The following is a 15,943-nucleotide window of genomic DNA, read 5'->3' on the forward strand; positions in this document are numbered from 1 at the left end:
CGAAGGAAGTCAGAAATGTGCTCAGGTGTGGCACTGTAACTATAATCCCATATAGCCACTCATTTTAGGGAGGGCCGTGGAGACCTCTTCATGAAGAACTAGTGTTTACAGTAAGTACAAACTGTACCTTCTCTCATGAATGACAGAGGTCTCCACGTGGGACGTACTAAAGCTACGACCTAGGGTGGGTCAGCTGGAGGCAAAACCTGTTGGAGAACTCTGCGACCAAAGGAAGCCTCCGCTGATGCATAGAGGTCAATTTTATAATGTCGTGTAAAGGCAGAAGGGGAGGACCATGTAGCTGCCCTGTAGATCTCATCTATTGAGGCATTGGTGGAAAAAGCTGCCGTAGTAGCTGCTGACCTAGTGGAATGAGCAGTAAGATGTAATGGAGCGGGCCGGTGATAAGCCTCATATGCTAGAGAAATACAGGCCTTGATCCACCTAGCTAGTGTTCTTTTGATACCTTGTTCCCTAAGGTCGGTGGATAGAAAGAGACAAACAAGGAATCAGATTTACGTAGAGTCTCAGTTCTAGAGAGGTAGACTTTCAGAGCGCGTATGATGTTGAGGGAATGCCACACTTTTTCCATGGGATGAGAGGGATTAGGGCAAAGTGAAGGTAATATTACTTCTTGCTGCCTATGGAATGGAGAGTTCACCTTGGGAACGAAGGCTGGATCAACTCTCAGCACCACTTTATCTTTGTGAAATATGCACAGATGTTTTTGCATTGAGAGGGCCTGTAACTCAGACACTCTGAGAGCTCTGTGATAGCAATCAGGAATATCAGTTTGAATGACAAGATCCTGAGAGGGACTGGAGATAGCGGCTCGAAAGGAGGCTTCTGAAGAGCTGTGAGGACGGTGTGCAGACTCCAAGATGGAAATCTATGCAGTACTGGAGGACTTAGCGCAACAGCCCCTCGAAGGAACCGTTTGAGAAAAGGATGTGTTGCTAGTGAGGTATTGTCGTCGGGAAGCAGGATAGATGAGAGAGCCGATGTTTGTCGTTTTAGAGTATTTGGCCGCATGCCAGCCTGGAGGCCATCTTGTAGAAATTGCAGAACTTGAGCCACCACAGCTGTCTCTGGATGGATATTTTGTTTGGTGCACCATGAGGAAAAGGCTTTCCACGTAGATTGGTAGCTTTTAATAGTAGAAAGGCACCTTGCAGACAGGATGGTAGACACTACCTCAGGGGAGAATCCTGATGCTAACAGCCAGTTGCGCTCAATCTCCATGCGGCTAATCTGAGCCATTGTGGGTTCGGGTGCAGGAGAGGACCCCGATGAAGCAGATTGTGGCGTACCAGTAGGTGAAACGGTGGGTCTTGTGCCAGGCGCACTATGTCCGAGAACCACGGACGTCTGGGCCAATATGGTGCCACTAGGACTACATGAGCTGTTTCTGACCTGATTTTCTTCAGTACTCTGGACAGTAATGAAGTTGGTGGAAATGCATAGAGTAGGCCTTCTGGCCAGGTTAGTGCTAAGGCGTCCAGTTCTTCTGCTGTTCGACTGCTGAATCGAGAGAAGAACCTCTCCGTCTGGTGGTTGTCTTCTGACGCAAATAGGTCTACTTGGAAGTTTCCGAACTTCGTTTGGATAGACTGAAATACCTCTGCATTCAGAGACCACTCGCCTGGGAAGAGCTGTTGTTTGCTCAACCAATCTGCCGCTATGTTGAGATGGCCTTGGATGTATTCTGCTGATCAGGTAAGCCCGTGTCGATATGTTCTTGGTACGTATGAGGACATCTGGAAAGGGAAGGATTGGTGCAAAGTATCGGAGAGTCAGATGTGCTGCCCTCAATTCCAACCAGTTGATGCTCCTGGTTGCCTCTGTTGTCAACTAATGGTCTTGGACGTGTTGTCCCTGGCAGTGCGCTCCCCATCCCTGGGGACTGGTGTTGGTGGTGATGACTGTCCTGGGAGGGTCTTGCAGTGGAACCCCTCTGGATAGATTTTGAATAGCCATCCACCAGATGAGGGAGCGTTTGACCGGAGCTGGAAGGGAAATGTGACGATGGGTGCATAATGCAATGTCTGACTAAAACTGAAGTAGGAAGGTTTGGAGAGGGTGGGAGTGCAGGCACGCCCAAAGAGTAATCCCTATCGCTGACGCCATCAAGCAACATCACGTCTGGAGATCGAATCCATGAGAGGGTTGTTGCTAGTGCTGTAATGTTCTGAACCCTCTGTGGTGACAGGGAAATAAATTGCTGAGCCATGTCTATAATTGCCCCGAGATGAAGCAGTTGCTGAGAAGGTGTTAGGTGGCTCTTCTGATAATTTATAAGGAAGCCATGCTCATGGAGGAATTTCAATGCAAAGTGGACATCCTGTTGGGCTTGATGAAAGGAGTTGGACTGGATCATGAGGTCGTCTAAATAAGGGTAGATGTGAAGTTCTCGCATGCGAAGACCCACAACTAGCATCACCATGACTTTGGTACATAGGCGTGGGGCTGACGCCAGGCCAAATGGTAGGGCCTTGTACTGAAAATGGTGACCGTTGTAGCAGAAGCGGAGCAGTCGCCTGCGGGATGGAAATATAGGGATGTGGAGGTAGGTCTCCTTTAGGTCTACTGACGCTAGAAAATCCTGTGGTAGGAGGGCTTCTCTTATGGACATCAGTGTCTCCATCCGGAAGGATCTGTGGGTCACAAATTGGTTTAGGAATTTGAGGTCGAGCACCCTGCGCCAGGATCCATCCTTTTTCCCGACCAAGAAGAAGATGGAATAAAGCCCTGAGAATAGCTCTTCTGAGGGAACTTCTTCTATGGCTGAGATATCCAACAGGTGAAGAATCTCATCTGATATTGCTTGGTGCTTTTTTATGGACTTGGCTACAGGAGAAGGAAGGAATCTGGTGGGTGGGTATTCTGTGAGTTCTATCCTGTATCCGTCTTTGACAATGGAGAGTACCCACTTGTCTTGGGTCGTGTCTTGCCAGCGGGAGGCAAAGTGGGCTAGACGGCCTCCTACTTGCAGGGGGCGGCAGTGAGTCAGAAACGTTGGTTCTGACGTCCCTGTCTGGGCTGGTTAGTGGAGGTTCTGGCAGAACAGTTTTGAGGCTTCTGCGTAAACCTCTGCCTGGTCCAGTAGGAGCGTCCACTTTTGAAGTCACGGGCTCTATTGTTGAATCTGGATCCCCGAAAGGACTGAAAAGAGCAGGAGGGGGTGGCAGTGCATTTAAATATGCGCTTGTCATCTCGCTTTTGGGATGGCATAATTTTCTTCTTATCTCTGGTCTCTACCAGAACTTCATTCAGTGCCTCATTGCCAAAGAGCTTGGCACCTGAGAAGGGGACAGAAGCTAAGTTAGCCCAGGAAGATGTATCCACATCCCAGTGGTTGAGCCAAAGATGCCTTCTAGCAACTACTGCTGCTGCCATTGCCCTGTGGGAGAATTGGGAAGAATCCATGGTGGCATCCGCTATGAATGCCAGTGATCTAGAAACTTTGAGAAGGGTTTTTCTGACTCTAGCTGGATCTCTATTCACGTCATCCAGAAGGTCTTCAGTCCATAACAGTGCTGCTCTCGCAAATACAGAAGCTTAAGTGGATGCTCTAATTGATAGTGCATTAGCTTCGTGGGAGCGCTTCAGGGCCGCGTCAGACTTATGTTCTATGGGGTCCTTTAACTGGGCATCCCCATCTCGCAGCAAAAGGGCATGGGATAGTAGAGCAGAAATAGGCCCATCCACAGCCGGAATGCGGAGTTGGTTCATCACTTCAACATCTAGAACATAAAACTTATTGGCACAGTTAATACCCTTTCTGCACTGGAGGGGCAAGTCCCACTCTAACTTCATAATATTTTGGAAAGATGTGGGTAAAGGTATGGACCTAGTGGAAGGTTTAGGGACGAGCAGGACCATGGAGCTCTTAGATAGGGGCTCCTGTTGTTTCTGCATGACCTTTAAATCCAGGGCTGCCACCACTTTACAGAAAAGGGGTGCGAAGTGAGCCTCCACGAACAGTCTGGCAGAACTGATGTCATCTAAATCAGAGCCTGTGCTCCATTCCTCTTCCTCCATATTAGGATCTCTGTCCTCGTCAGAGTGACCTGTGTCTAGGGGGAGGCCTTGCAGAGTGCTGTGGCCTCTGGCCACATCATAAGGGGAAGGAGAGGGCGCCCTATCAGGGTGAAGAGGCTCAGAAGCAGGTCTCTTGTTTGCTGGGGGGAGAGCATCACCATTTTCCCGCATTGAAAAAGAGGGCCGCTTAGACGGCCTGTCGCTAGCCAGCTCTGCAGCCAGTTCTCCAATCATGGCCTCTTTAAGTTGTTGCAGTATGGCAGGGGATAGCAGGTCTGATAAAGACAATTGCTGCTGTTGAGGCATTACATTTGAGGCATGTTGGGAGGGGGGAGTGTGCATGCCCTGACTAGGAGGAACATACCTTCTCTGCTCCTCATCTTCGGATGACAAATGCTCCAGTTCCCTAGGCCCGGCGGGAGGCGGGGCAAGGGGATCGCAGAGGCTGAATTGCTGATGTGGTCACAGCACTAATTTCAGGTAGAAGTAAGGGCATATTGGGTGAAGCACCCACTTTAGTAAGCGCCTTTTGAGATTTTTGTGCAGGAGCGGCCTGAAAAATGGAGGGCAAATGGCAATCCAAAATGGTGGCTGCCGTGTGGTCCTCCGACAAAATAGCGGATGCCATATCACAAGCGGCCAAAGACAGGTCTGCAAGAGGCCTTTTTACTAAGGAGGTAATTTGGGGCGATTCACTGTCTCTGGAAAGAGTGCAGGGAGCTAAAGAGTCCATCCGATGCAAAGTCCCTTCAAGATGATTGTCCTCGCCAATAAGCAGCTGCTGCTGAGCATTGGCAGGAATCTTAGGCGCGAGGGAGCTGACTACAGCTGAGGCTGAGTATTGCCCTGCTTTTTTGGAGTATTTCTTCTTCTCTGAAGAGTGAGATGCTGCTCTTTCCATGTCTTGCAGGGAGCGGAGCAGGAAAAATGAAAGTGAAAGCACAGAAAGGTGGTAGAAAGAACTACCAAGCTAAGTAAATAGGTTAGTATTTTATAATAAAATGATAGATGATTGAAAGGACTAGAAAATAGGCAGTCAAAAGTTTGAAAGATCTACAGAGGGAGGAGAAGGCTAAGGTATAAGGCAGACAGCCAAAAAGGGTGTGCTCTGAGCTGAGACAGGAAAGAAAACTGAGCCTCAGCAAGGAGGGAGGAGCAAAAAATGTATCCTGCAGTGTTCCTGTCTTCGAGCTGTAGGGGGAGCTATAGAACCTACGTGGAGACCTCTGTCATTGATGAGAGAATGGGACTGGAGAGAGAGATATCGTGGTATAGCAAAGAGATACAGACAGTGCACTGTACCACCCTGCAATGCTGCAAGCTCTGCCCACCTTTGACTCTGGCCCCTAACTGACTTTTCCCATACATTGGGGCAATAACCCTTCATAGGAACAAGGTTCCCTACTCCTGGTCAAAGCTATTTTCCCACAGTTGAATGAACCAGCCAGTCCTGATTACCCATCATGTCAAAACATACTTTAATGCAAGAGATAAGTCAAAGACGTGTCAGTCATCAAATTAGACAGGGTACAAACGATAAACATGCTTCTCCCGACACAGAAATTATATCCAGATAGGAAAGCAAAATAGCTCTTAGAATCAGTCTAAGCCAACTTTCTTGTCTTAAAAACAGAACTGCCCACTAATTGTCTCAAAAAGACCATGACTTGGATATATTAGTCACTACTCAATACAAAATATATGTATATACTTATGTGGCACATTTTAGGAGTCATCATTCTGCAGTCCTATAATGTTTGGAAAAATATTTAACCCAACTCTGACAGCTGCCAATCTGATCTTTATTGACTTCAGTATAAAATATATACCTGGGATTATTAAAACACACACAAAACAATGGATTAAACTAGGATGTTGCTGTGGAGATCACCAGCAGTGCAAAGCTACAGTACAGTGTTCCAGTGGCACCACATATCTGAAGGATTTAGCAAAAGCATGCATAATTTTTTATCAACATACAGCTCTGTCCCAAACCTGGTACAATGGAACAGTATGACTAAAAGCACTGTCTGTTCCATCTGTACTGGATCAGTTTCAATTATTGTGGCCAGAGGATGTGGACAAGCTGCTTGAAGAAGTGTGGCCGACTACCTGCCCCCTTAACCCTTGCCCATATTGGCTTCTTAGATCTAGCCATGGGGTTGACTGGGTGGGTGCACAGAGTGATCAGTGCTTCACTGCAGAATGGCAGCGTACCATCCTCCTTGAAGGAGCTGGTGGTGCATCCACTCCTTAAGAAGTCTTCCTTGGACCCAGGTGTTAAATAACTATTGCCCAGAGGCAAATATCCCTTTTTTGGGCAAGATGCTCGAAAAGGTAGTGATGGTCCAACTTCAGCCATGCTTGGATAAGACTGAATATCTGGATCCATTTCAGTCTGGCTTTAGGCCCAGTCATGGCACTGAAACTGCCTTGGTCATCCTATTTGATAACATCTGTCAAGAGAGAGATGAGGGAATGCAACCCTACTTGTTCTTCTTGATCTCTCAGCGGCTTTTGATACTGTTGACTACAATATCCTTCTGGAGCGGCTCAAGGAGGTGAGTTCGGAGCACGGTAGTTCAGTGGTTCTGTGCCTACCTCCAAGGATGTTTCCAGAAAGTAGTTATGGGAAGCTTCTGTTTGACACCATCAGAGCTTTCCTGTGGTGTCCTGCGAGGTTTCATCTTGTGCCCTATGCTATTTAGCATCGATGTAAAGCTGTTGGGAGTGGTCACCAGGAGTTTTGGAGTGAAGTGTCACCAATATGCAGATGACATTCAGCTCTATCTCTCTGTTCCATCTGCATTGGGAGAGGAAGCTGGGGTGCTAGAAAGGTGTCTGGATGCAGTGATGAGCTGGATGTGGGCCAACAAACTGAATCCTGAAAAGACAGACATGTTATGTATTCCAAATTCTCACGTCCAGGAGATGGGAAGATGACCTGTTCTCTTGCACTCCCCTGGAAGAAGCAGGTTTGTAGTTTGGCAGTACTCCTGCATCCAACATTGTCACTGAAGGCTCAGGTAGCCTCGGTGCCTAGGAGTGCCTATTTCCAGCTATAGCTGGTTCACCAGTTGCAGCCCTTTTTGGACAGAGATGACTTGGCAACAGTACTCCATGCTATTAGAATTTAAAGCCCTAAACAACTTAGGCCCCAAATATCTAAGAAACTGTCTCCTTCCCTTCAGACTCTCTTGGATATTAAGATTGGCATAGGGGGACTTCTTGGTAGTTCCACCACCCTTAGAAGTTCAGAGGATGGTGGCCAAGGACAGGGCTTTCTCTATGGCGGCCCACAAGTTGTAGAATTCCCACCCTACAAAGGTGTGTTTGGCAGCTTCTCTATACAGTTTTTGGCAAATTGTAAAGGTGCATCTTTTTTACTCTGGCCTTCAGTACTTGAGAAGTATGTTTTCAGGATCCACCCTATTCTTGTGAATGTGATGTGTTTTAATGGTTTTTAATACTATATTTTAAATTTCTGTAACCTGACCTGGGACCTAATGGTAAAGGGCAAATAATAATAATATCAAGTGAAACCAATGACCCTTCATGTAAACTTCAATGCAAGCACTCCCGTTTACTTAGATTATAAATCATTGCCTTGATTTGCATGCACTTTCGGAATGTATTATATTATTGCCTTGTTGTAGTCTCCTAAATTTACTCTTCACACCTCTTTTAAGTATAGCCCTGTTAGATATGACAGTTTGAATTACTTTTAACCACAAGGAATTGCCCAGTAAAGCACAAACTTTGCTGGCCATCTCGTATTTCTGATCAGCATACTTGATGACCAATAAAACAATACTTTACAGCCTGAAATCTGCTGCTTATAAAGTTGCTGGCTCCTAGTCCAACACTGTGAGGGTGTGCAATTCAAGTGAGGACCATAGCTCAGTGGTAGAGCATATTCTTTGCAAGCAAAAGGTCCCAAATTAAATTTCTGACATCTCTAAGTAAGTCCAGGAAATATTATTGTCTAAAACTCTAGAGAGCTGCTGTTCAACCGTGTGTAGATCAGGGGCAGCTAACCCATCACCTGAATCCAGCCTGTCAAGCCATAGGAAGTGGCCTGCCAGTGCCCTCCCACTATCTGATCAGGAGAGAAAAGCACTCTGCCTGACTAGAGAGTGATCTCTACAGAACACTGTGCTTTTATCTCTTGATCTCAGGAGATCTCCCCACTAAGCACTTCAACACAAAGATGAGATAAGCACTAAAGTGGGGATGGGTGGAAATGCTGCCTTTTACATTAAACAGATCTTTCTGTGCAAAGTAAAATACAGTGTTTCCAGCCACTCCCACCCCAGCACTGGAGTGGGGAGGGCTGGAAATGCTGGTTGTGTGTGTGGTTCTGCATGTTTTTATGTGTAAGAGTATGAGTGTTTGACTGTATGCATGTGTATGAAAGAGAGCAGTCTGACTGCACGTGTGGTGTGTGTGCTGTATGTGTGGTGAATGTGCATGAGTGGTGAATTTGTGTGTATGGCATGCATGTGGGCATACATTGGTCACATCTGCAGCTAGCATGTGCCTCTCAGAGGGGTGGCAGACTTATCAATACAGCCCTGAAGCCTAAAAAGGTGTAGACAAGACCACACTAGATTGATCAATGGTCTGATATGATTTAGGGAAAAACACCCTAGCCTAGATGAATTAATGTTGCACCAGGTTGATTATCTGCCCCAGGGAGTGATGGGTCTACATTCTTCCTCATGAAAGAGTAGGCCTTGCTCCACCTCTGTCACTAGAAATGCAAATTGTTTCTGTAGCATGGAATGCGTTTTACCAACTTACATCGGCGGTGACCCTACTTGCCCAGAGATATCACTTATCCATGAGTTGGTAACCTCTTAGTTTGACTACTGTAATGCACTACATAGGGGGCTAACTTTGAAGAACTTTCTGCACTAACAGGAATGGGTGTCATAATCATGTGATAGTTGTGCTACGACAACTTTGCTGCTCCCTGCAAGGCCAGCCCATGAAACAGCTTCTTCAGGCAGCAGATGGTGGGGTGAGGGCTGGAGTGGCAGTGAGGTGCCCTGTGCCCCCTACATTAACTGCTACTCTTAGATGTGGAGAATGCTGTCCTGTTGCCAGTGCTGAAATAAGATTCAATTTCCAGTTTGGCTGGCTTCAGTACATGGAACTGGGAAGGGGTGCCATCTTGTCCCTTGCCTCAAATGGCAAAATGCTTTGGGCTAGTCTTGGCTCCCAGTCTATTTTTGGGCCCAATTCAAAAAGCTAGCTTTGACCTTTAAATCCTTTGCCTTTTTGGACCAGAGTACTCGAAGGACCAATGAGTATACAAACCCACATCTGCTGTGCATGAGGATTATCCATACAGACTTTTCATATACTACTCTCATAAACACACAAGATTCACACATGGTTGACGCGCACTTCAATATTGTTGCCCATTCTCTGCCATATTACACACATTCACACCACAGCGCAGAGTCCCATATGTCCCTAAGGCTTGTATGCTGCTGAGTTTTTTAAATTTCTGAGCAATTGGAATGTTCATAAATTCCATTAGCACTTCAAAAGTGGAACACACAATTAGGGAATGCTCATTTCTATCAACTGCAGCCAGAGTTCTCAGACTGAATAGCTAAGGAGGTTTTGGTAGCCTTTTACTTTTGTCATGCTTATCTGGTTAGGGAGTAAATTGGTACTCCCCTCCCACAATTTCCCTGGAAATCTACATGTTTTTTGCTTTAATTTGATCTCTTTACAATTCCCCCCCCCATCAAATCTGTCTTTGACTTCATATCATGATTAGGGGTTGGCTTTCAGAAAACAAATGTAGAAGGGGTTTCAGATTTTGCTTTGTTTCTTTATTTATAAAATGCAAGTATGGTGGCAACAAATGCCCAATAGGTGTATGTTACCTTTCTAAAGGGCAGGAGTAAGTAGATTTCTTCCCTATCAGTAGAAATATTATGAATATACTCACAAAAGTAATACAGTTGTTAAAAACTCTCATTTTCCTATAAAATCCTCACATGTTAAACTGTCAAATTCAAGTCTTATGTTTTCTATAGATGAAGACCCAAAGGCTGTAAGTGTCAAAGATTGCCCCCCTGGGGCCCCTTGACCTCAGCACCCCAAGGGGGTTCTTTGCTTCTGAGAACATTCCCAACTCCTTTGGGTCTCTGCTTCCCAGGCAAACTCTCCCTCCTTCAGGATTAGGTTTCTGGTAGAAACTGCCACCACCCCTTTCTAGCTCCCTGCTATGAGTAGGGGACCTCAGAGCGCCAACAGAGTTCCTAGAGCAGACTTATAGTTACAGCCTCTGCTCTGGAGCATTAATCCTCCTCATCAACAGTAGTCAGTAGGTTTCAGCGATCAAGGACTAGTTTTTAGAATCATTAGCTCCAAACAATATACACCATTTATAAAAGGGTAGTTTATTTAAAAGAAAAGAAAAGCATATACAAAAAGAGAGCAGCATTTGCTTCCTTAAAGCTAGTTATCCTCAGCCGGGCTAGGAGAGATACATTAGAATAACAAAGGTGAGAAATTCAATACAGACAAAAGAACACAACAAAAGCTTTCTAGCCTAAGATTTTCTACTCACAGTATAGTAGCCTGGTTCCCAATGGCTTTTACTGGAGTTCTTCGAGGAGTCAAGGTAGATGGTAATAGGGAACAACCAACTGAAGGATCACCCTTTGGTTTTTATGGAGTTTAACTGGCAACAGGGAGGGTTGCCAATTAGCCATCCTAAGCACTCCTTCCATAATCACTTATTTGAAGATAAGGGGGGCTAGACATCCTAGGCGCCCCTTCTGTGGTCACCTCCTTTGAAGACAAGGGGGCTAGACAATCCCACCCAGGGGTCCTGATGTGCAATACCACCTTTTCCTGACTTTTGATCTCAGGAAGCAAATAAGAGATAGCAGATAAGGTCCAGTTGCATCTTCTTGACTTTTGCAAATTGCCTGTCTAGCACTGAGCCGCAGATCTTCCTCAGCAGGGTGTCCCAGGGATCCACAAGGCTCCCAGAATTCTCTCTGGTTGAACCATTTTAGCTTGACCAAAGTTAGCTATTCTTGACAGTAAGAAGGTACAAGGGTTTGATACTTCCACAGAGGCCTCTGATATGTAAAAGCTTACAATGACACTGTTGTACTTCTGCCTCAGCCTGCTCGTTAGGCTTACTGAAGATGAACTATCTATATGCAACAAATCTCTACGTTGCTAGTATGACTTGCTGGGACACAGGAACTGTTATCACAAAAAAACAAGCAAAATCTGGGTACCATTCCATTGCAGCTTATCTTTGTTATTACAGGAACTAGAAGTAGAAAGGATGAAGAAAAACAATTCATATGGAAAGCAAGTTTTCTAAATGCACCAGCAAATAAAACAAGCTTTGATTATAAAACATACAGGTTAGGTCTATGAAGATGTAGCCACATTGTGGTTTTGAAACACAGAGATGCAGGTTCAGCTCTACGATCCATATATCAAGTAGTGGCTTGTGTCCATTTCTGCCAGTGTACGCAGCAATTTTCATCCAAGGCCAGTGAAAAATCTAAGTGCCCATGGCTTCATCCCACAATGACCTCCCACTTGCCTATACTACAAAGGAGTGATCATACCACCAAAGGCTGTGCAATATGTACAGCAGGAGTCATCTCATGGGGAAAAAAAAGCTTTTCTAGGCACCTGGCTTGTCTACATATGTCACATGTCTGGTTTAGTGAATAAGCAACAAAGTGAGAATACAGGAGTCTGCCCATTTGGATGCATCCAGAAGCAAACATCAGTTTGAATAAGTATTCAATTAAATTCCAAAATCCTTATTAAAACAGCACCCTTATTAGGGCAACCAAAATGTCACAAAGTAGAGTGCAACATTTCAAGTTCTCCAGATATCTTCATCAAGCTAGATAGTAAAAAAAAAAAAGACTGGTGGTCAAGCAATAAGTGCCTGCATCTGGTAAGAGACTTAAGATGGGGTATGGGAGGAGACAGCAAACGTTCAAAATGAGGCTCTTTTAGTTGTTATGGGGATTTCAGGTTGCATCAATGATTCTTGGGAAGGAGAAACATTATGTGTTTGACTACCAACCTTTCCCCCTCTCTTCTTCCCCCTTGGTTTTTTTTATCATCTAGCCTGAAGAGGTTTGGGGAACACAAATGCCTGCACACTACTTTGTGACATTTCGGTTGGCCTAACAAACATTGTCATAATATGGGATTTGGATTTTTTCTTATAGACCAACATGGCTACCTTTTCTTTTTGTAAACATTATATTATACCAGATATGATTCAAGAGCTTATCTAAGAATGGAAGGTTCAAAGAAGGAATGAGAAATACTACTCTTCATGTAGGATAGGCATGGGGAACATGTGGCTCTCCAGATGTTGTTGGATTACAACTTCCATCATCCCTGACCTTTGGCCATGCTGGCTGAAGCTGATGGGAGTTGGAGTCCAACAGCATCTGAAGGACCACAAGTTCCCCACCACACATGCTGGATTTTAAAATTATACGGATCAGTATTTTATAAATCATATCTTTTCTGATGAAATCAACCCAAATCTGGACAAATTAACTATATCCTCTGATAGAGATTCAAGAAAAATGTGCAAGATGTAAACCTATTTAGTTTAATTCATTGTAAAGCAGCTTTTGGCTTCATCTATATTACTTCTATAGCATTTTTCCATCACAAAGAGAAGTGCAAGAAATGGAGAGGTAGAACTAGACGTTACAAGTGATGTGGAGCTCCCACTGTTGTGCATCTTCCCCACACCCTACCTTGTACTGCCTGATTTAAAATAACATTTTCTGTGATGTCATTGCACAGTGTGTTGCCTCAGCCCCTCCCCATTACATAATAGGCTGGGAAAGGTGAGCCAATGTACAGTGTAATGGCACCTTGTTGCACACTGAGTTAACCTAGATCTATTCAATCCTTAATGTGATCTGGGCCCAGCCCCAGAACCCATTTTTGATGTCAGGACTCACTTTTGCTGCATGTGATTGAACTAAAAGACAACTGCCCATTTGATCAGGACATAAAAGTAACATGAAGTCCTACTAGATCACCGATACCATAGTATTACTACTTTAACAACAATACTGCCTTGGCCCATTCTGAAGTGTTTTTTGTTTTGTTTTCTTGCTTGGCAGTACAGTACTTGCCAGTGTTGGATGATACTGAATCTACACACCACTCTTACCGCCATTTACACACATGACAAAAAAGTTCTCTAATCACATATACCTTTCCAATTTGAATAAGATTACATGGTACTGTCGCCGCCATAGTAGGCTATAGCCAGCCTATTTATTTATTTATAAAAATATTTATATGCCGCTATTCATAAAAAAATCAAAGTTGTTTACAGCATATATAAATACATTAAAACCATAGACAAATTTAGAATCAGAAATCATTAACTAACTATTGCAGAGAGATATCTTCTCAGTTGCCTGCACAAGCCTGGTGACATATAAAAGTTTTCAACAGTGTTTAAAAGTCAGAACAGAAGGCGCTTGCTGAATCTCTATTGGCAGAACATTCCACAGGACTGGGCTGATGACATTAAACACTCAGTTTATTGTTGCTGTCAAATAAGTCTCATCAACTTCGGGGATGACCAATGATGCTCTGGCATATGATCTCAGTGACTGAAATGGGATATAAGGGTATAGGCGATCCCTAAGGTATCCTGGACCTAAGTTGTTCAGTGCTTTGTAAATTGATACAAGGATCTTGAACTTGGCTTAGCAGTAGATGGGCAGCATTATTCATCTGCATTTTTGCAGATGATAATATTGTCACATGTAAGCATTCCTTTCCTAGACAGGTACTGCCTGTTTGTAACGAATAGGCCATCAAGTGGAGAGCCAACACATAATGTATGCTTCAGACTGCCAGGCCATCACAAGGTAACTGTAAGAACTGCGCAAACAACATGACCATAAGAATCAGCTATAAGTATCACAGGTGCAGACAAGCAAAACAGAAATGGGTTAGAAAATTAGAAAACTTTTCCACTCTCTTTTGACAGGTACAATTCACCACTGCATTATGATTCCAAGAAGCAGTTTCATTTGGAGACCTCTGTTAAGCTGCCAAGCAAAAGACATTCTTTTCCTTTCCTTTTTTTTTATTTAAAAAAGTGAAATAATCATTACCAAAAATTGGCTCTGGAGTAGTGTTCCATGTAGAGCTGTTCATCGGAAAAAGGAGCCAAATGAATGTCACTAAATGTTGGAAACATCATTCCTAGTGAACAAAAGATAATATACAGTAGCAAGGTTCAAATCTTCTATGTAGCCCTACTTAAACATTTTTTGGAAATATCCAGTAACCATCATCCACTCTCCATCTCAAACAGCTTATCCTTTATAATTCCAGAATGGATAATAATTTACGATCTAATACCTGATCACATTTCAGTAACCCCATTAGCAACAATAGAACACTTAAGATGGTAATTCAAAGATGCTGCCATAAGTGATAAAACCTTACAGTTTTGATCACATTTGGGATGAGCTATTTATATAATTTTTCATTAAGTCAAAGGCAAGATTATATTCTCATTCATTTTCTGCACGTGGAGGAACAGAATATTTCTTAACAGCTATCTACAGACTTAACATATAATTGTAATACATTATCACTAAACAGACCAGTTTCAGCTATTCACTGAAGATACTTCAAGGCTGACAGTGTAAAAGAACTGATAATAATACTGTGCATTTATCAAGGAATATCAAGACTGCAAAACATTTTACAAACCTTATGCCCATTTCATTAACTATCTAATGCAAAACATACAAGAACCAGGACATTACACACTTATACTGCCAACAGAGTATAACAAGGAATCTAATCATCCACACTTCCGTTAAATAAGGTCTTAAGCCAACAACTATGAAAGTAAGTCCATACGAATTTATTTTTAAAAAGTGAACTGGTTAAAGCCAGTGCACCTGACAAGGCAGAGATGAACTAGCATATGAATGAGATGCAGGAAATTTCTAAGAAATTATACTTCTGTTTAATGAATAATCCAATATTAAACAGGAGGGAAATAGTTCTATTTCTTCAAGCACAGTTTGAGATGGGGAGAAGCATTGTTTTAAGACAATGCTGTTGTAAATAATATATAGATTACAGACTGAAATCCTAAAACTCTTTACTCCCAAGTAGTCACTGGATTCAGTATTCATTCAGAGTAAATTGGTTCATGGTAGTTAATCTTATAGTTCACAGTTTGAAAATGGTTTATAAACAGAAATCAATTCTTATTATCCAAGGGGAAAACATCTCCATTATACAGATCAGGAAAAAAAACATTCTAACATTAGAATAAACTGCCTTGCCACTAAAGCAGGATTTGAATTGGAAGCACAGGGAGTAATGAACTACACATTTATAACAGTAAGAAACACTAACTTTTAAAGCAGCAAAACATAGCAAGGTGGAAGGACTAAGAACTGACAGACTTGAACATTTAGGCTAAAAGATTTTTGCTAGATACTGAGGAAGATATGGCAGTTGTCCAGCTTTCCTGCTCCACACCGCATCTAACTCCTTCTAAATTTATGCTGTAGTTTCATTTTTTAAAAATCAAGACATAATTGTCCACACATTCTCTACAGAATACTCTTAAACAGGTACTCTGTAGAGACCACCCACACATACACTGTTAAGAACATTTAAATGGGCTGTAAATTTTTTCCATCCTGTCATTTCCCATTTGCCGTCCTGGGCTCCTACTGGGAGGAAGGGCAGGATATAAATCAAATAATAAATGACTAGATAAATAAAGGTCCAGATGCTACCCAAGATCCAAGTTATATTACAGCAAAACCATCTTGAAAGTGCCTGAGTAAGAGATTTGCTTCTAAGTCATCTG

General features: G+C 43.4%; 1 protein-coding gene across 3 annotated transcripts in view; it reads right to left on the reverse strand.

The window, feature by feature from the left end:
* Positions 1-15,943, reverse strand: part of LOC133385633 (histone-arginine methyltransferase CARM1-like) — a 161,944-nt gene that overhangs the window by 55,623 nt on the left and 90,378 nt on the right. For all 3 annotated transcript variants that reach the window (XM_061629058.1, XM_061629074.1, XM_061629065.1), the window contains exon 7: positions 14,214-14,304. In XM_061629058.1, the coding sequence (XP_061485042.1) occupies positions 14,214-14,304 (91 nt within the window). The remainder of the gene's footprint in view (positions 1-14,213; positions 14,305-15,943) is intronic.

This window comes from Rhineura floridana, chromosome 1 (genome assembly GCF_030035675.1).
Source record: "Rhineura floridana isolate rRhiFlo1 chromosome 1, rRhiFlo1.hap2, whole genome shotgun sequence".
Classification (NCBI taxonomy): domain Eukaryota; kingdom Metazoa; phylum Chordata; class Lepidosauria; order Squamata; family Rhineuridae; genus Rhineura; species Rhineura floridana.